General features: G+C 39.3%; 1 protein-coding gene across 4 annotated transcripts in view; it reads right to left on the bottom strand.

Moving 5' to 3' along the window:
• nf1a (neurofibromin 1a) overlaps positions 1 to 15,214 on the bottom strand; it is a 125,693-nt gene extending 110,479 nt beyond the window's left edge. For 3 of the 4 annotated variants that reach the window (XM_084950365.1, XM_084950362.1, XM_084950364.1), the window contains exon 1: positions 14,950 to 15,213. In XM_084950365.1, the coding sequence (XP_084806491.1) occupies positions 14,950 to 15,009 (60 nt within the window). In that variant the 5' untranslated portion in view covers positions 15,010 to 15,213. Of the gene's footprint in view, positions 1 to 14,949 lie in introns of all 4 variants that reach the window. The other variant, XM_084950361.1, reaches the window with a different exon arrangement.
• Positions 15,215 to 19,631: the final 4,417 nt, after the last annotated feature.

Here is a 19,631-nt window from a genome sequence, read left to right as displayed (position 1 = left end):
TTCTATCAAACTTTCAAATGTAAATGAAGGAGAACATAAACACAAGTGACACTTGATTGTGATCTGTTTATGCTCCAAGGGAAACAAACAGCAGATGAAGTACAGCACTGGCTCAGTGAAGTTCATATATGGATCAGGTGTGCGACCACCAGTTTGATGAGGTAGTGAACACAGGCGTTCAGCTGTCTCGCTACACTGTGTGTATCTAGAAAAAAACTGTCTGAGAAAAATGTTTATAGCCAAGAAATTGGTGATGAGGGTCAGTTACCTTAATTGGGCTGCTTAAATCTGATATTTTCGATACTGGCATCATGCCTTGTCAAGTGTTACCTGTCTTTGTGGAAAGATGTATGCAACATAAAATGTTAAAAAAACAAGGAAGTCTTTTGAGCCTCAGGCTGTGTCTGCTGAGGTGCCCTCTAGCTGAAGATTTTATTAACATTTTACGTTTTCATTTTAAGTCTTTTACCTTGCTGTAATGTACCATTGCGTAGCAGCTCAAAGATTAACACATATGCTGCTACCAGCTAAGAAAGCATCAACCTAACCCCATGTAGCTGTAACTATTCCAACCACATGATTAGTGCAGTGCAGCACTATTCTCATCATCATTGGCCCCTTGTGTTGTTTAAAAAAAATGAAACTAAAAATGGAATCAGAATTGTAAACACTTAATTTTTATTTCAGTTTCAACCATTGAGTTAAAAAAAACAACAACAACAAAAAACAATCTGCAGCTATTGTTGCATGTTGTCTGTAAAAGTTCTTAAATTCTGTTAAGAATTTCAAATGCTAAGGCTTTTTTAAATTTAAAATGTCAGTGTGTGCAGTGACAAAGCATTTTAGCTAAAATATTATGCATGTCCTAATGAGACATTTATTCATGTTGAATGTTACGCTGTTTTTATTCTTCATCATAATTCACATTTCCTTCAGTGCTGGTGTAGGTCTCCCTGACCAAATTTTGTCTAGTCTTCTCATAAGCTTTTGAGAGTCATTTAATACCATGTAAACTCACCGGGAACTGTACAGGCTATAGGTCACACTGAAGGTGGGAAAACTTTTGAAATTGTTTACTGTGGTCTAACATCACAAAACCCTGGGTTAACATGGGTGTGCACACTTTTTACATCCACCGTATATATAGCCAATCTATATCTTGGGCCATTTCTCCCATTCTTCTAAATTCTTTCTGGATAAAAAGTACATAGGCAATTCAGAAAATGTCACTGCCAAGAGAACAGCAACATACTTGTAGTTATGATTGTTGCTGCAATAGTACAGGGAGTGCAGAATTATTAGGCAAATGAGTATTTTGTCCACATCATCCGCTTCATGCATGTTGTCTTACTCCAAGCTGTATAGGCTCGAAAGCCTACTACCAATTAAGCATATTAGGTGATTTGCATCTCTGTAATGAGAAGGGGTGTGGTCTAATGACATCAACACCCTATATCAGGTGTGCATAATTATTAGGCAACTTCCTTTCCTTTGGCAAAATGGGTCAAAAGAAGGACTTGACAGGCTCAGAAAAGTCAAAAATAGTGAGATATCTTGCAGAGGGATGCAGCAGTCTCAAAATTGCAAAGCTTCTGAAGCGTGATCATCGAACAATCAAGTGTTTCATTCAAAATAGTCAACAGGGTCGCAAGAAGCGTGTGGAAAAACCAAGGCGCAAAATAACTGCCCATGAACTGAGAAAAGTCAAGCGTGCAGCTGCCAAGATGCCACTTGCCACCAGTTTGGCCATATTTCAGAGCTGCAACATCACTGGAGTGCCCAAAAGCACAAGGTGTGCAATACTCAGAGACATGGCCAAGGTAAGAAAGGCTGAAAGACGACCACCACTGAACAAGACACACAAGCTGAAACGTCAAGACTGGGCCAAGAAATATCTCAAGACTGATTTTTCTAAGGTTTTATGGACTGATGAAATGAGAGTGAGTCTTGATGGGCCAGATGGATGGGCCCGTGGCTGGATTGGTAAAGGGCAGAGAGCTCCAGTCCGACTCAGACGCCAGCAAGGTGGAGGTGGAGTACTGGTTTGGGCTGGTATCATCAAAGATGAGCTTGTGGGGCCTTTTCGGGTTGAGGATGGAGTCAAGCTCAACTCCCAGTCCTACTGCCAGTTTCTGGAAGACACCTTCTTCAAGCAGTGGTACAGGAAGAAGTCTGCATCCTTCAAGAAAAACATGATTTTCATGCAGGACAATGCTCCATCACACGCGTCCAAGTACTCCACAGCGTGGCTGGCAAGAAAGGGTATAAAAGAAGAAAAACTAATGACATGGCCACCTTGTTCACCTGATCTGAACCCCATTGAGAACCTGTGGTCCATCATCAAATGTGAGATTTACAAGGAGGGAAAACAGTACACCTCTCTGAACAGTGTCTGGGAGGCTGTGGTTGCTGCTGCACGCAATGTTGATGGTGAACAGATCACAACACTGACAGAATCCATGGATGGCAGGCTTTTGAGTGTCCTTGCAAAGAAAGGTGGCTATATTGGTCGCTGATTTGTTTTTGTTTTGTTTTTGAATGTCAGAAATGTATATTTGTGAATGTGGAGATGTTATATTGGTTTCACTGGTAAAAATAAATAATTGAAATGGGTATATATTTATTTTTTGTTAAGTTGCCTAATATTTATGCACAGTAATAGTCACCTGCACACACAGATATCCCCCTAAAATAGCTAAAACTAAAAACAAACTAAAAACTACTTCCAAAAACATTCAGCTTTGATATTAATGAGTTTTTTGGGTTCATTGAGAACATGGTTGTTGTTCAATAATAAAATTATTCCTCAAAAATACAACTTGCCTAATAATTCTGCACTCCCTGTATTGGTACTACTACTCCTTTCAGCTGTTTCCTTTAGGGGTGCCACAGCAGATCATCTGCCTCCATCTCATCCTACCCCTAGCATCCTCAATTATCCTTGTCAGCCAATCACAAAATTATATGGCAACTAGGGCTGTTCGATATAACGATATATATCGGATGACGATATAAAAACATCTATCGTTTCATTTTACATTATCGTTTGTTTCGTGGTGTCGCAAAATAAACTGTTTACGGCAATATTTTTCCATCGTTTTGATGGTCACTGTAGTGGCTATATTAATTTCTTAAGTTCTCTCTTTCTCTTATATTTAATATAACCACACTACGGACGGACAAGTGCCTGTTTTTATGCATTGTCGTTAGCAACAACGACGGTAAAACCATCGCGTGTCCGCTTGTTTATTTTCCACATAAACCTTTCACAATAAAGCTCAAGATCCTGTTGAGACTTTTCAAAATAAACTGAACGACGTGAAAGAGTATGCAGATTATTTACGGATGAGAAGCAAAAAAGAGCCGGCAGGTGCTAAAAAAAATAAACCTTAGACTCAAACGTTAGAACAGGCTTCTCACCGCAGCACGCCGTGTAATAAATACTCACAAAGAAAACGGCGGCCGTTACAATTTATGTCTAAAAATCTATAGTTTCATGCATCGGTTAAAACACTCGACTCCAGGTACACGATGCCCAGCTGGAAACGCTTCACGTAAGTCGAGCTGCCCGAGATTCACAGAATTTACAGAAAATGTTACACTTTTGTGATTTATATCGTTATCGGGACGATAGAGGTCTTATATCAGGATATGAGATTTTGGTCATATTGCACATCCCTAATGGCAACAGAAATAAAAGTGGAAAATTATGGGAGTGTTGTCAACAGTGAGAACAGCTATATCACCAGCAATCTCATGTGTAAGCCTGTATATCACCATCGCAAACAAAAAGCCTCTCTGAGCTGATCCCTGATGTAATCCCACTCCCACATTGAACACATCTGTCACACCTACCACACACCTCACTATTGGCTTTCTGTCCTTCCTTGTTCTGCACCACACTGACATACTGCTCTGTCACTCCTGACTTCCTGATATATTACCACAGTACCACACCTGTGGAACTATGCTCTCTCTAGATCCACAAAGATATAGTCTATCGCCTTCTGACCTTCTCTATAGTTCTCCATCATCACTTTAAACCTAAACACCACATCTGTAGTTAGGAATGGGAATTGATAAATTCAAATCCCCATTCCGATTCCATTATAAACATCACTTATCGATTCAATTTCTTATTGATTCTCATTGGCTCCATTTTGAGAGTAACCACCATTGCTAAGCAGCAATAGAAAAAATTACATTACATGCAAATTGCATTCTTTTCGGTCAAATGTTTGAGCATTTTGTTAGGGTAGCACCCTTCTTTGTTTTGATCAGTGTTGGAGTCGTTACTCAAAGTAGTAATTATTGCACATATTGCACAGAAAACTTTTCTTAAAAGTAATGCAGTACGTTACTTAATTACTAAGATCTTTCTCTTAGTACAATACAAAGCTGACTGCAGAAAGCAAAGACGCAAAGTGATTCCGCATTAGAAACATGAACAGCTAGAAAGGGAGGCTGCAGCCTAACTGTTCATCTGTTTGTTACCTATAGAAGTTAAGGGTCTTGCTGCTGGGATCGGCATTCACTCAGCTTTAGCATTGGGTTCTTGGCTAGCTTAGCATTACTATATTGTCTGTGCAGATACGTGCAAAGAACTAAAGTTGCAGCATAATGCATTCGTTTCTGTCCTGGATGCAGTTTTCCACTTTACCACTGTGCTCTCGTCCTTTAGTGCAATAAAAATAAATGTCCATATCCACTGCATTGCTATTTTCCTCCTCAATCACCTGATTGTCACGCAAGCACAAAAACCAATAAGCAGAATCAATAGGCAGGCAGACCAACGATTCCAAGGAATTGGACTACCAGGAAACGGTTTTCTAAAAAGAGTAGGTTCTTGATTCCCTGGAGGGAAAATAATTCTGACAGTATATAGCAGTATACAGGAGGTAAAATAAGTTTTGAACACATTGCTAATTTTCTAAGTAAATATACATATACATGTTTCTAAAGGTGATATTGATATGAAATTCTCACTAGATGTTGATAACAACCCATCCAATCCACACATGTAAAGAAATCAAACTGATAAATTATGTCCAATAATTAGAAATAGGGCTGGGCCGTATCATACCATTCACGGTAATACCGGTGTAATGTTAGGCAATGATAAGAAAATGAAATATCGCGACAGAATATGGGTAAAACGCACATGCGCAGTGCCTTTGTTTTCATTAGCACATAGCGGAAAAAGCATGGCGGCGATGGAGAATGAGAAGGACGAAAGCGGATCGTTGAATGAAACAGATGAACCAGAATTGGTTTGTAAAAATGCTGCAACTTCAGTGAGTGGAGCTGGTTTGGCTTTCGTCTGTCAGATACACACCAAAGCATATTTTTTGGTAGAGCATGCTAGCGGGTTATTACCGAACCGATTTTATGTGCTACACGGCGATCAAAAATCTGTCAAATGTTTTAGTACAACTTTGCTAAGCTACGAAGCCGCACCGCTTGATGGATTGTCAGAGCACTACGGCTATCGTAGTCAGGAGCCTCGCGGAGAAATACGTACTGTGCTTCAGCATAATATTACCGTATTGTGTGTGTATAACCTCTTTTTAAGTTTTGTGGATATTATACATGGTTATGCTGAGGATATGTCGGCCAATTTCCACTGGAAATGCCTTTTGGTTAAACTGTCAGTAAGGAATTTGCATTTGCACTGTAAAATTTTAGCTTTAATGCACATAAAAAACAGCTGCTTGTTTAAGTCAAAATACATTATTAGTGCAAAAAAACCCATCAAAGTTGTGAAGCTGTAAAGTATTTTGTCTTGCGTCAATTATATCGTCAGTTATATCGTTATCAAATATATATTGTGATAAATATTTTTGGCCATATGCCCCTGCCCTAATTAGAAATGACACAAGGAAAATGTATTGAAAAAATGAACAGGGAAATGGAAAGTCATTAAACCAGCTAAAATCTATTAATAATTAGAAAACGGTCCTGTCACTTAGCGCAAATTATATAATCTAGTTTACTACTGACGGCCTATATAAAGGTGTCTCATTACCAAGGCGTCACACAAGAAACTTCTCATTATGAGTAAACCAATGAGCTCTCTCAAGACCTTCACAACCTTATTATTGCAAAACATACTGATGGCATTAGTTACTAAAGAATTTCTAAACTACTAAAGGTCCCAGTGTGCACTGTTAGTGCCATAATCCGGAAGTGGAAAGAACATAACTTCACTATAAACTAGTCAAGACCAATTGCTTCCCCCAAGATTTCATACAGAGGTGTGAAAATAATTATCATAAGATTTGTCTGAGAGCCAAAGATAACTTGTGGAGCACTAAGAGAGAAAAGACATTCCCGATAAAAAAAAACAAAAAACAAACAAACAATAAAAACCTGCTGCCATTTACATGGATGATGAAGATGAAATGAGAGTGGACATTTAAGGAAGACAGTGATCCCAAACACACAGGGAAGGAAACTCTCAAATGGTTTCAGAGAAAGAAAATAAAGGTTCTAGAATGGCCCAGCAAATCACCTGACCTGTATCCAAATTAAAATCCATGGAAAGAACTAAAGCTCAGGTTCACAGAAGGGGCCCATGGAACCTTCAGGATTTGAAGACTGGTTTTGTGGAAGAATGGGCCACACCAGAGCAATGCATGCGACTAGTTTCTCCAAACATATGGCATCTTGAAGTTGTCGTCACCAACAAAGGCTTTTCTACAAAGTATTAAAGAAATTTCAGTAAGTGTGTTCAATACTTTTTCCCTTGTCATTTCTCATTATTACACTATTTATTCAATTCAATTTTATTTATCTAGCACAACAAAACAATAGTTGCCTCAAGACAACTTTATATTGTAAGGTAAACACCCTACAATAACGCAAAGAAAATAAACAACCCCTCAACAATCATATGACTCTCTATGAGGTTTGGCAACAGCAAGAAGGAAAAACTCCCTTTTAACAGGAAGAAACCTGAAGCAGAACCTCAGGGAGGGGCAGCTATCTGTACCAGTTGGAGTGAGGGGGAAGAAGACAACACAAAGACATTTGGGAGACAATTTGGATTTGAAAGACACAAACCCTCTCTAGATTCAGGATAAGCCCTAAAGCTTTCTTTTTTGATAAACTATATAGTTAGGGCTTAATCAGGTCACCCTAAATCCTAGGTCTAGGCTGCTAGGGGAGTCCCATAATGGGTTAGGGTTAGGACAAAAAAATGTCCCCTCTTGGTTTTTATCCTTCAAGCTTGATTCCTCTACGAGAGTCCTGGGAGCTTGAGGGCACTGCGCAATATCTTTGCTGTTCCTATGACTGTGGTCTTCTGGACAGAGATCTCCAATGCTGTTCCTGGGATCTACTAGAGCCACTCGCCTAGCTTGGGAGTCACTGCACTGAGTGCTCTAATTACCATACGGACCACTGTAACCTTCCACATCTTCTCGAGCTCTGCTCTGAGCCCTTGGTACTTCTCCAGCTTCTCGTGTTCCTTCTTCCTGATGGTGCTGTCATTCGGTATTGCTACGTCTACCACTATGGCCATCTTCTTCTGTTTGTCTACCACTACTATGTCCGGTTGGTTAGCCACCACCATTTTGTCCATCTATGTCTGGAAGTCCCATAGGATCTTAACTCAGTCATTCTCAACCACCCTAGTGGGCATCTCCCATTTTGATTATATTTGTTCGCAGATGTTGGCAGCTATCAGCGAATAGTTATCAGCTATTTTGAAACAAAAAAAAAAAAAAGACACTTCTTATCCATAACAAGAACTCCATAACAGCAAATGAACTGTACAACAGAAAATGCAAATGCTATTTATGGTTTCCTCACAACAATGATAAGAAAAATAAACTGTGCCAATATGGCATGTTTGTTAATACAGGGATACACATGTTAATGTGATCTCTGGTCTCCCACTCAGAAACACAGGTCTCCAAGTGTCCAGCATTCAGAGGCTACCTGAGGACACTCTTCGTGTGAGAGAATATCTGCTCACACAGATATGTAGAGCCAAATACTGTCAATAATGCCTCTGCAATGTTCTGAAGACAGTTAAACTAGTCAGGTAGTGATATCCAGCAGGTGAAAATGCAAGCTCCATGAACACGCACAGCTGTGGATTCCAGCTGAGTTTGTAGTTCTGCAAATTTTGACCCCCACAGAGTCGAGCTTTTCAGTTCAATCAGCTGCATTTCGATGTCCTCTGTGTCCAGCCAGTTAATGTGAGACAAATCCAGCTGCTCATTAAAGCTTTCTGGTTTGATCAGAAAAGAAAACATTGGTCCATACTAGAGATGGCACGATACCACTTTTTTATGTCCGATACCGATATCATAAATTTGGATATCTGCCGATACCGATATGGATCCGATATAGTGTGTTTTTTAATCAATAAAACTGTTTTTTAATATCTTGCTGCATTTTGTATAAGTTCATACTCAAGTTTAAATAAACAACAACACTAAAGCTATTCTGTTCAGGGCTCGCAAAATCGCTAGCCCGACGTCCCGGGGCTAGCGATTTTTCCAGTCGGGCTACCAAAATCTATCTCTGCCCTGCCCGTCGGGCTATCGTAGGAAGGGAAAATATATGTCAATGCTTTTGCATTTTTTCGGAAATTTCGTTTGAATTTGCTTGTTTTTTTTGCTTTCACTTTGCAATCGCGCGAACTGTGTATAGAGAGCGATAGTACTGATTGGTGAGTGACGATAATTTGCGCACCAATTGCTCTGACATCGTCTTATCAATCGTTAGCTTACTATGCAAACATGACAAGTGAAATCTCCCGCAGCAAGCTTAAACATGTGAGAGGTTGATCGCGCAGAGAATCGCTGAGCGTTAAGTGAGTCCGTGTGTAAAAGCAGCAGGATATATATTTTAGTTCTGCTGAGCCAAATAAGACAGGTCAGGGTGAAGAAGTGACAGCCAAAGAAAAGGTTACCACAAAACGGAAAAGTTATGACAAATCAGACTATAAGGCAAAAAATAAAGTGCAGCTTTATGGTTTCATGGACAAAAGAATTTCTGTGGCTGCAATATGACAAGCTAAATAATAAACAGGGGTGCACATAAGTGGTCCGCAGGTGCATTCGCTGTCAAAATAAAAAAAAGGCGCACAAGATAAGAAGTTGCAACGCGTGTTTGCGTACATAAGATTTTCTGGAGGAGGACAGACATTTGTTTAGAACTCTTAAAGATGTCGAAGAAGCAAGCTCCTTTAAGCAATTACTTTGGTGTTCCTCCACCTCCAAAGAAATGTCAGAAGGACTCCGAACCACAAAAGAAGCACGTATTCTCGGAAAAGTAGTTGCAGGAGGTGAGCTGGCTTCAAACAAATGATGAACGCACAGAGATGTGGTGCGGAATGTGCCGTGAAAATCCCACTCTAGCGGACAAAAACAGTGCATTTTATATGGACGCAAACACGCGTTGCAACTTCTTATCTGGTGCGCGTCTTTTATTTTGACAGCAAATGCACACATGCGGACCACTTATGTGCACCCGTGTAAATAACATAATGTTCTGCCGGGTGTGTTGTTGGTTTTCCCTCGATTTCTGAGTCGACAAGCGCCTTTGTTACTGGGACCAGTAATTTTAAGAAAGACCCCCATTAGAACCCATGAGAAATGCAAGAAATGCATTATTGCTCAGTCTGCAATATCTTTCCCAGAACAAACACCAATTGCAAATAACATACTGAAAATAAACCTGAAAAATCTGTTTAGAACAGCGTACTATGTTGCAAAGAGTGAACTACCACTGGCAAAATTTAGCAGTCTTTGCAAACTTCAAAAAGCAAATGGCCTAGATCTTGGTTCCACTTGCCTCTTACCCGTGACTTCAGTGGAAATTTCAAATTCAGGATCTGACACAGGCTGATTCATGTTCTACACAGTTCTTACAAGTTCATAGAAATTTCTGTTCAATTAGAACCAAGTATTTGAGTTGATGATTGTAATTTTTATACAATGTTGTAATTTGTGTTTCAACAATTTTTTGATTAATGTTTTGTTTCCGTTACAATATTATACTTTAATGTATAATATTGTAAAGGAAACAAAACAGGAAACAAAACATCAATCAAAAAATTGCTCTCTTTTTTATTCGGGCTACTTAAATTTATTTTGGGCTACCAAAAACTGAAGAGTCCCTGCCCGAAGGGCTACCAGGGATTTTGAAATTTTGCGAGCCCTGCTGTTATACCTGTATGTAAAAAATACACTGCACCCAAAATATTTCATAGTTCAGCAATACTGATCAATCTAATAAACTGAAACCTGCTCCATCCTCCCTATTCTGGTATTTTAAAGAGTACTTAGCAGAAATATTAAGCAACCTAACTAATAGGGTTGCAAACTCCCAGCAAAAAAATAGGGAACCACCCCCCATCTCATGATGCTTAATCGACTTAATCAACTTTAATTTGATGCAGTGTGAAAAAAAAAATGCACAGAATTAAATTATTTTTCAAGAATAATTAAATAGATTCAACATCTTTCTTCAACAGAATTGCAGACTGCACAGATGGTATCTTCCCAAGGAAAAAAGTAGTATAGCTTACTAGGGTATATTAGACTTAACAGTTACTATATACAGTAATGGACTTCTATACATTTTACATCAGATTAAAACTTTGGGTGTGAGATTCAGATAATTATTTATTAAAGCTAGACATTTTAAATGAGAATAAGAAAGAAAAGTATGTCTTTGTGCCCCCTTTTCCCTATTAATGCCCTATCGGCCCCCCTGGCTAAACTTTGCTAGATCCGCCCCTGCACAGTTACCAGCCGTCAGCTACGTAGAAAAAGATCCTGGTGTAGAAAGTAATATTAAATAAATTCTAACAACAGCTTATCAAGGTTAAACGTGCTGCTGTTGTTCAGCCGCTGGTTTCCTCTTTCTGGTGCAAAGTGGGCCAAAAACAAAGAAGAGAGACGGACTCGCGACAGAAAAGCCGATCATCTGATCATTAAGCAGTTTCATGATTGAAGTAGCAGCAGGAGACGGAGGGGAGGGGAAGAGGCAGTCGCTCCATATATCGGTTGTTAAGCTTAACGCGGGAATGCTTTACAAACATTCAGAGATGGACTTACACACTTGCTTTACTTCTCTCTGGGATAACTTCCTCGGAGATGAAATGCTGGTTTGGTAGCGAGGCTACAAATAGACACAGCCGCTCTATCACGTGATGCATACTGCTCCGACGTGCTACGGTTATGAGCAGAGTTACGCCGTGTGGCAAGTTTTTTGAGGTGCTTTTTTGATATTTCTTGGATCGGATTACATTTTTTATTTCTCTCCGATATCCGATCCAGTAATTTACGTCAGTATCGGACCGATACCGATACGTAATATCGGATCGGTCCATCTCTAGTCCATACACCTGAAAGTCCCGAAAACGCATTGCGAATTCTGTCTTGAGTCTACGGATGTATCCGTGTATTTCTGCGGTGCTGATGCTGCGCTGAGCGGACAGCTCCTGAAGCATTTGAAGTGTCGGAATGTGGAAATTTCAACATCGCTTGAAAAAACTGCCAGCTAGCAACGTCCCTCTCACCGGTAGGCTAAGTTATTTACAAGCTGAATGTGGTTGTTGGGGTTAGCTAAGATACCGTCATTAAGAAGCGGAACAACTAATGTGTCTATGCGAGCTAATGTGCGATCTGCACCGCTGGCCTGGCCATTTATTTTTAATGCACCTTCTCCGATTAATTCACTGCCTGTTGTGCCATTAGTTAACCCTTCACAGCTGGCACGCGTGCCCAGGGTTGCCGACCCCTGCTGTATACTATGCCAGCCACTTCGTTATGGCATTCCATGTATGCCCTGCCTGCTAGCATCTTGCACGTTGCTGTTATGTGTTGGATTGTCTCAGGGGCATCTTTACACATCCTGCCCCTAGAATATTGCCTGGTGTGACAGACCCCAGCCTCTATACATCTTGTGTTCTGTGCTGTCTTTCAGTAGGATTTCTTGATGTCAGCCACTTCCTCTATCTGCCATAGGTACATAATGTGCAGGGGCCTGTCCTTTCATGATGGTTCCTCCTCCTTCTTGGGTTTCTGCTGCCTGAGGTATTCACTGAGCACACGGTCGGTCATGGGAACTTACATTCATTAGTCCCAAGCCTCCTTCCTTCTGCTTAGCATACAGCCTCACTGTGCTAGACTTAGAATGAAATGCTCCATGCATGGTCAGGAGCTTCCTGGTCTTGATGTCAGTGGCTTCTACCTCCTCCTTTGGCCAGCTTATTATCCCAGCAGGGTACCTGATCACGGGCAGGACGTAGTCATTATGTGTTGCATCCTTCTCCCATATGCTCTTCCAGTATTGTTCAGTCTCCACCCTTTGTGGAGCTGTTGTCATATTGTTGCCCTGCCACTGGGAATATACCTTGGATGGTTCTGTGGAGAACAGCTAGTTTATTCTTCTGCCTTCAATCTCTCTGGTATACCTCGTCAAGCGGCTGGCCAAACCTGTGAGTCTTTGTTTGGTAGTTTCCAAGACCTCAGGTATGGACAGCAAGCTCAGATGGCTACATTCTGAGCCGATCACATATCAATCTGATACCAATATCAGCAAACTGGTATCTATACTAGGGATATTTGGATTGCTTTGCCTACTTCTACTAAACCAGTAACATAAAAACTGAAAACATTTTCCAGCAGTGCTGATGTGGTATAGCATTTGGTTTCTTGCTATATATACCATCACAGCAATCACACTTAATCCATTTTCTTTTCTATTGTATTACAAAAAATTAATGCAACTGAAAAAGAGTCATCTGCACCTCTTCAAGTATTTGTCAGACTCAATAGCTTGGTCTCAGTAATGATAGAAATGCTATATAATATTTATTCATTACATTTTTTTTCTTTTCTTGTTTATTTTAAAGCTTCATTGTAACTGCTACTAACTATACTAGTACAAAAAAGTATACTTCAAAATGTTGACATTTTTTGGGAAGTGAAAATCCTTCACAGTAGCAACCCAAAAAACTGACCACATATAACAAACATACTTAACAAAAATCTATGTAATCTCAAATAATTTCTTTGATATTTTAACAGTTTTGTTTTTATAGTCAAAAAATAATAATAATTTTAAATTAGTAACTTTTGCTAGGTTTACAGCTACCATCCACACAAGTCTGGGTTTCTAAAATTCAGACTTAGTTTTCTTGGGAAAACTTCTTACCTGTTTTTTTCCCCCGGTCTGAACAAGCATAAAGAAACAGTGACACAGACACACGTATGTGCTTCCTGATTGGATCTTATCAATCATGTTTCCTCAACTGACTTGTCACATCAGTATCTTGTGACTCTTTTCCAAAGGAAACAAAAACAAAGTGCTTAAATCAGCACACAAAGAATTACAAGGGTTGCTTGCTGGCTTTGTTGTCCATGTCTATTTTATACATGCAGATAGCGTGACCAGTCAATTAACCGTAATGGTCACCTATTAATTTTCAAGTATGGACATAGATCATTCCTCAAATGCTGCCAAAATGCTTGTCTACAAGGAAATTTTCAACTGCCATTTTAAAATGAAAGTTTTTAATCTCTCTCTCTCTCTCTCTCTCCCTATATATATATATATATATATATATATATATATATATATATATATATATATACACAAAATGTAATATTAGACAAATATAAGTAAAAATCAAAGGCTTTTAAATGATAAGTTAATTTATTAAGAGAAAAAGAAAAGATACTTTTTCACATAGACCTGGATAGGTTTAGGTAAATTGAAAAAGGAGGGCCAGATGTCCTTGGGTTATCCTTGTCTAACATTAAAATTTGCTCTGAATCATGTAAGTGTGACAAATATCCCAAAAAAAAAAAAAAAAATACGACAAAGGTTGTTTAAAAAAAAAAAAAAAAAAAAGCAAGGTAGGCAGTAAGCAATATAAACACTGACCATTAAATGCTTTTTCTATTAATTATTATTATTAGTGTCTTCCAAACACGCTCAGATTGCTCAAAATGTAATAGTGTCAATGACAAACTATGTGTATTTCAGCACAGACTGTTGCCTGTGAGGTTTTAATTGGGGTTTGGTGCAATAATAACTAACAAGTAGATGTAACACCGAAAGCCACTTTTTCCAGTGGTAGTAATCCAGGCTAAGCTGCTAAATCCTACGTACAAACCATGATCTGTATCAACTAACACCCAAGACAACTTAAGAAAAGCGAATTACTTTTCACAATCACAATCTACCAAAATTAACTTTGACTACTGTCTGACTGGGAGGTTTTTTCTTTTGTAAACAGCTGATGCATGTTTTGTCGACCTCGTAGATATGTCATACTTATAGGAAATAACTAATACGAACACACATTGTAACAAGAGCTAAGTTTTGAGTATAAACTGATATGGATTTCTCTTACAAATAAAGAAAAGCAGGCGTCTCACAGTAACTGTTAAGAAAATAGCTGTTAGAAAGAGGCGCATTAACTTTTAGTACTCACACCCCAGTAAGTTCATAAGATATTTTGGATGCAGTGTGCTACCCCAGCCACATCTTTTTTGTTTACATTAGAAAGCTAGGCCTGCTAATGTTAGCTACCTAGCTGACAAGAGAGAAAACGACAGATCAACTTTAAATGACATACAGACGTGTCTTCACTGGTTCAAATGTTCTAGATATAATGTTTTATCAACATTATTCCCCACTGGAACAGGCAAATCCCAACAGCTCAATTATAATATGAGATAAACGTGCTAACTGATCGTGGAGACAGCGCTAGCTAGAAAGACCTCATCTTCAGTGTTTTGCAGCTGGAAGAAGCAAACACAGTACACTTCAGTGGAGAAAGTACATTTGACAAATGAATCGGTATTTAATTCGATTTTCAAAACACCTCGTTGCTGTATATATTACGTTAATTAGAGTACTTCAGCGTCAACACTACCGAAGCTTGCTACACCCATCTACTGAATGAGCCCATCTTACCTGCTCATCAAATCTAGTAATCACGGCCTGGACCCATTCCACTGGTTTGTGAGCCGCCATGACCAGGCGGACGGACACCGCAGCCCTCTGCTGCTAAATCCAAGATGCAAGACCGCAGCTGACGGGCTTAGTAATGCATGGAAATTCTCTTGAATCTGTGGGAAAGGACGAAAGGGGCGAGATTTTTTCTCCTTCTTTAGGATTCACCATCCCACCGCCATGACACACAACCGGAAGTCTTCTTCACAGAAACTGACTGGGGGGCGGGCGGTGCAGGGTCAAGTTAGCCGTAATGAAAAAGGACACTTCCAGGCACTGTTTTCAAGATTCATCATCATTTTGATTTTCATTTTGCAACATGTATGCTGCATGTAACACGGTATGCTATGCCAACATATACACATAAATATATATAAATATATATACATTAATATATATTTCTGTGTGTGTGTGTGTGTGTGTGTGTGTGTATGTATATATATATATATATATATATATATATATATATATATATACATTAATATATATGTGTGTGTGTGTGTGTGTGTGTGTGTGTGTGTGTGTGTGTGTGTGTGTTTGGACACGTTCCAATTTCGTTGTACTATTGTACTAGGTATGACTGTGCAATGACAATAAAGAGTTATCTCTCAAACTAGAACTCTGTTCACAGATGCTAGAAAACTCGTACAGTTGTGCCTTTGTTTACCACTATCAGTGGCCTCACAGGAGAGATACTTCTTTAACTTGAGATCACTGATATCACCGTTACAGTCCACAATATCGCATGTCCGTCGAATGTCCTCACAGGCATTTTGAATAAGAAATATAGACATTAGAGTCCACATGAAGGAATTTATGAGGGCTCTCTTCAGACCCTGAGTGCCAAGCCACATTTGGTATTGTACCCCTGCACCAAGATAAAGGTAAAGCTTTAACTTGTTATGAACACTTAAAACATTGTTATTAAGCATGAATATATCCTTGCTGCAAAATGGATTTAGCCATTTTGTATGCTTTGAAAATGTGTCTTTTGGGTCAGTTCAAATGTTGTATGTTTTTTTTATATATCTTTTATTCAGCTGTGCACGTTGTATGTTGCTGGTTGCTGTATGTAATAGAACTTCATAGTTGTAAGACTGGCCTATTGTTTTCTAGTTTCATTATGATTTTGCTCACTGGTGTGTTCACCTTTTCACAAAGGAGATGTTTAATTACTGTCTCCTTTATAGGTTCAAGATGTTTTTCAAGCTCTGGATAACAGATTGTTGGATCTGTACATCTTTGTTTTTGCTTATTCTTGTCTGCTTCGTGCATCAGGGTTTGTTATCTACAAGACAAATTTGTGTTTAATCATTTTACTGTTGCATTAGAACAAGACAACATGACTTGTATGTTTACTAAAAATAACTCATACTTGTTAAATAAAAATGTGTATGAAGTATATTTTATAGCCTGTTATTGTATACTATACTTTTAGTCTAATAAACCCCACCATGCAAGCATAAAAAATGTAACACCTACTGCAGGACTCCAACAGCTCTGAGGAACCAGTACACACTGATGAGAAGTGGGTTATTGGAACGAGGCATACATGGGCAACTACTGGACAAGAATATGGAATTACCAGATGAGCCAGTGAGAGGGGTTATATGCAGCATATGTGAGTACTCTGGATGAGTAGAAAGCCAACATCCATACTGACCAAGAAGCAACTAATAACTCAATAACATCAACAGAAAACACACTCAATGTAGCCACCCTAGTAAGAGCACAACTCCCTCAGCTAATTGACAGAGTCCTATCAGAGGAGATGCTTGCCGATATGAATATTGCTCTATGCACCATCCCCACTTTACACAAGTCTTAAAAAACAATACAAACTATAACAACTGTACAACTGGGCAGAAATGATAAAATACAAAATAGGCTGAACATATCGCAACCTGGATGAACCTTAGGTATTAATGAATAAAGAATAAATAAAGAATACAGGTTTAGAAAGAAAGCTGGACAACCAATGGACATGGACATGATCTCCACGTACTGACTGAAGAAGCAGACGAGAGAGATAGGACAGAGAGAGATTGAGGTCCCCCTGGCTTACCTCTTATCACATCTGAGAAAGGGTAAAAGGTCTTAATAGCCTTTTATGTTAAAAAAATAAATAAAGTGGTATTACAGAGTTTATCTATATGAGTTTTTGCTAATGGTAAATCATCTTTATTATTAAACAAAGATGTAATGAAAGTATAAGTCTGATTAATATGTTGACTGAAAAATGCAGTTTGAGTAATGAAAATGATTCTAACATCTGGATTTTGTTTGCATAGACATGATCCAGTTACGACCTTGGCAGAGTTGCATCTGTGTGTGGCTGCAGGAATGTGGAAAGAATTGGAAATGTGTAGCCAACGATCATTAAACATGATTTTGAATAAGAGAAATGGTATTAAGTGTTAGTTATTGAACACAGAACCGTAATTCATATATGATTTTGCTGATAGTGTCATGGTCTGGGTGAGTCCCAGTGTTTTTCCTCCAAGCCGGCAGCTCCACCTCTGGGAGGAGCCACCGTGTTCCTGCTCATTGCTCGCACCTGTGGGTAATTAAGCCGTGGACTTATAAGGCCAGCGGCGCTCAACTTCTCTTCGCCAGATTCTCAGCTAACCACAGTTGATACAGGCCACCTCTTTGTTTTGTAGACGGCTTAGCGAACTACCTTGGCTCATCTTGTATCTCTCTTTCACAGCAACGCACCATAGATTAGCAGACGCAACTCTCCGCCATAGAACCCCCATTCGGACGCTGGACCTCCTGACAGTCTCACGGTTTTACTCACTCCACGCACCTGCCTGCCTCCCTGCCTCAACGTCAGGAATTTCGGTTACGTACCACTCACCCGGACCACTCTCCCCTCCACGCTACCGATCCACCTGCGGCAAGTAAGCAGTGCAAAGGAATATTCAGAACAAATAGCTTGCCAGTATTCCTCTGGAACCATACCTGACTTGTTTCTTGTTTCAGTGACTCTGACCCCTTTCCAGGGACCCAGCCATCCAGTCTGACTCTCCCTTTGACCCTAACCACAGAACTGCAGTTTCCACCATTGAGAAATCACTGATTGTTTACTTAGCTCAGGTCGCATAAGTGCCCCTTAGTTTTGGTGTTTGTTCCTAGCACTAGTTAAACACACAACTCAGTTTTCTGGGGGGTTTTTCACTTACACTTGTTGTGAAAGAATAAACGTTGTCAATAAAACGTTCTCTGTGCTGCTCTGCATCCTGCATTTGAGTCCTTTTTCTTTTGAGTCGGCCTCGGCCGTGACAGATCAGTATTAAGCATAATCAACTAAATCAGGTCTAAGTTTAATCGATATAACAAATAAGAGTATAATAATGACCGTAAAGACAGGCCTATCACTGAAAGTCTGACGTGTGTGTGTGTGTGTGTGTGTGTGTGTGTGTGTGTGTGTGTGTGTGTGTGTGTGAGGATAGGAGGGCAGAGTGAGCAACACTGAGCAGACACTAAGCAATGTCTGACTATAAAACACATTATTCAATAAAATACATTTTATTGTATATAATGTGATTCACAAACACAAAGTTCAGAAGAGAAAAAGTGAGAAAACTTTCCTCTGTATTTGAATTAAAAAAAAGAATATGCTGAAATGAGTGTTCATGTAAGAATGAGCTAATCTGCCACCCTGGAGAGCATCGCCAGATCCTCCTGTCTCAGGAAAACCAGGGCCATCACAGGTGACCCATTGCTCCCTGCCTGCCACCTGCCTGCCACCTGCCTGAGGCGCCGACCAGAGAACAGTGGGTCAACACTGTTCTCTGGTCGCCGCCTCAGGTCCATCAAGTCCCACATCTCTTAACTCACAAAGAGCTTCTTCCCCTGGGCAATTCAGACTGTTAATATACGCTATCCCCCCACACCACACCCTGCCGACTCATCTCACCAAATTAATTTTTTTTTTTTTTTTAATTCCTGCCGTTTTACTATTTATATTTTATTCCTGTTGGTGTGGAGCACCCATAATTTTGTACATGTACAATGACAATAAAGGACTATTCAGAGAGATCAACTGCTGCCCAAACTGTAAACCTGCAAGTTGATTTTGTATCTTTTGGCTTGTTCCTGATTTTTTGTTAGATCATTGACTCAAGACGATTTGGATTGCCACTCTTCAGGCTAGGGTGTGCCTGTTCTCTCTCCAACCTTTCTTCTCACAAAGATCAGAACAAGCTCACCATCAGTGTTGGGCAAGTTACTTTGAAAAAGTAATTAATTATAGTTACTAGTTACTTCTTCAAAAAAGTAACTGAGTTAGTAACTGAGTTACAATATTCTAAAAGTAATTAATTACTTGAAAAGTAACTATTGCGTTACTTTAAAAAAACAAAAACGTTTAACCCTCTGGGGTCCAGGGTATAATTGGCCATTTTTAACTACTTTTGATTTTCCCTCCACATTTTACCTTTAAAAATTATTTACTTTGCCTTGTTTGGTATCATCAGCACAACCTCACGTGTCTGAATTTACAGTTGTGTTTTCATTTTGACATACTGTGTTACCACAATTGATCTAAAATCAGACAAAAAACAAAATCAAAGTATTTTTTACTGTAACAACCACAAACATGTTTAATGAATCATATTTCATAACTTTAAATGCAAATA

This window comes from Perissodus microlepis, chromosome 14, assembly GCF_051167445.1.
Source record: "Perissodus microlepis isolate ML-2025 ecotype Zambia chromosome 14, ASM5116744v1, whole genome shotgun sequence".
Classification (NCBI taxonomy): Eukaryota; Metazoa; Chordata; class Actinopteri; order Cichliformes; family Cichlidae; genus Perissodus; species Perissodus microlepis.
Note: the sequence above shows the minus strand (reverse complement) of the source record. Positions and strands in the feature narration are given on the sequence as shown.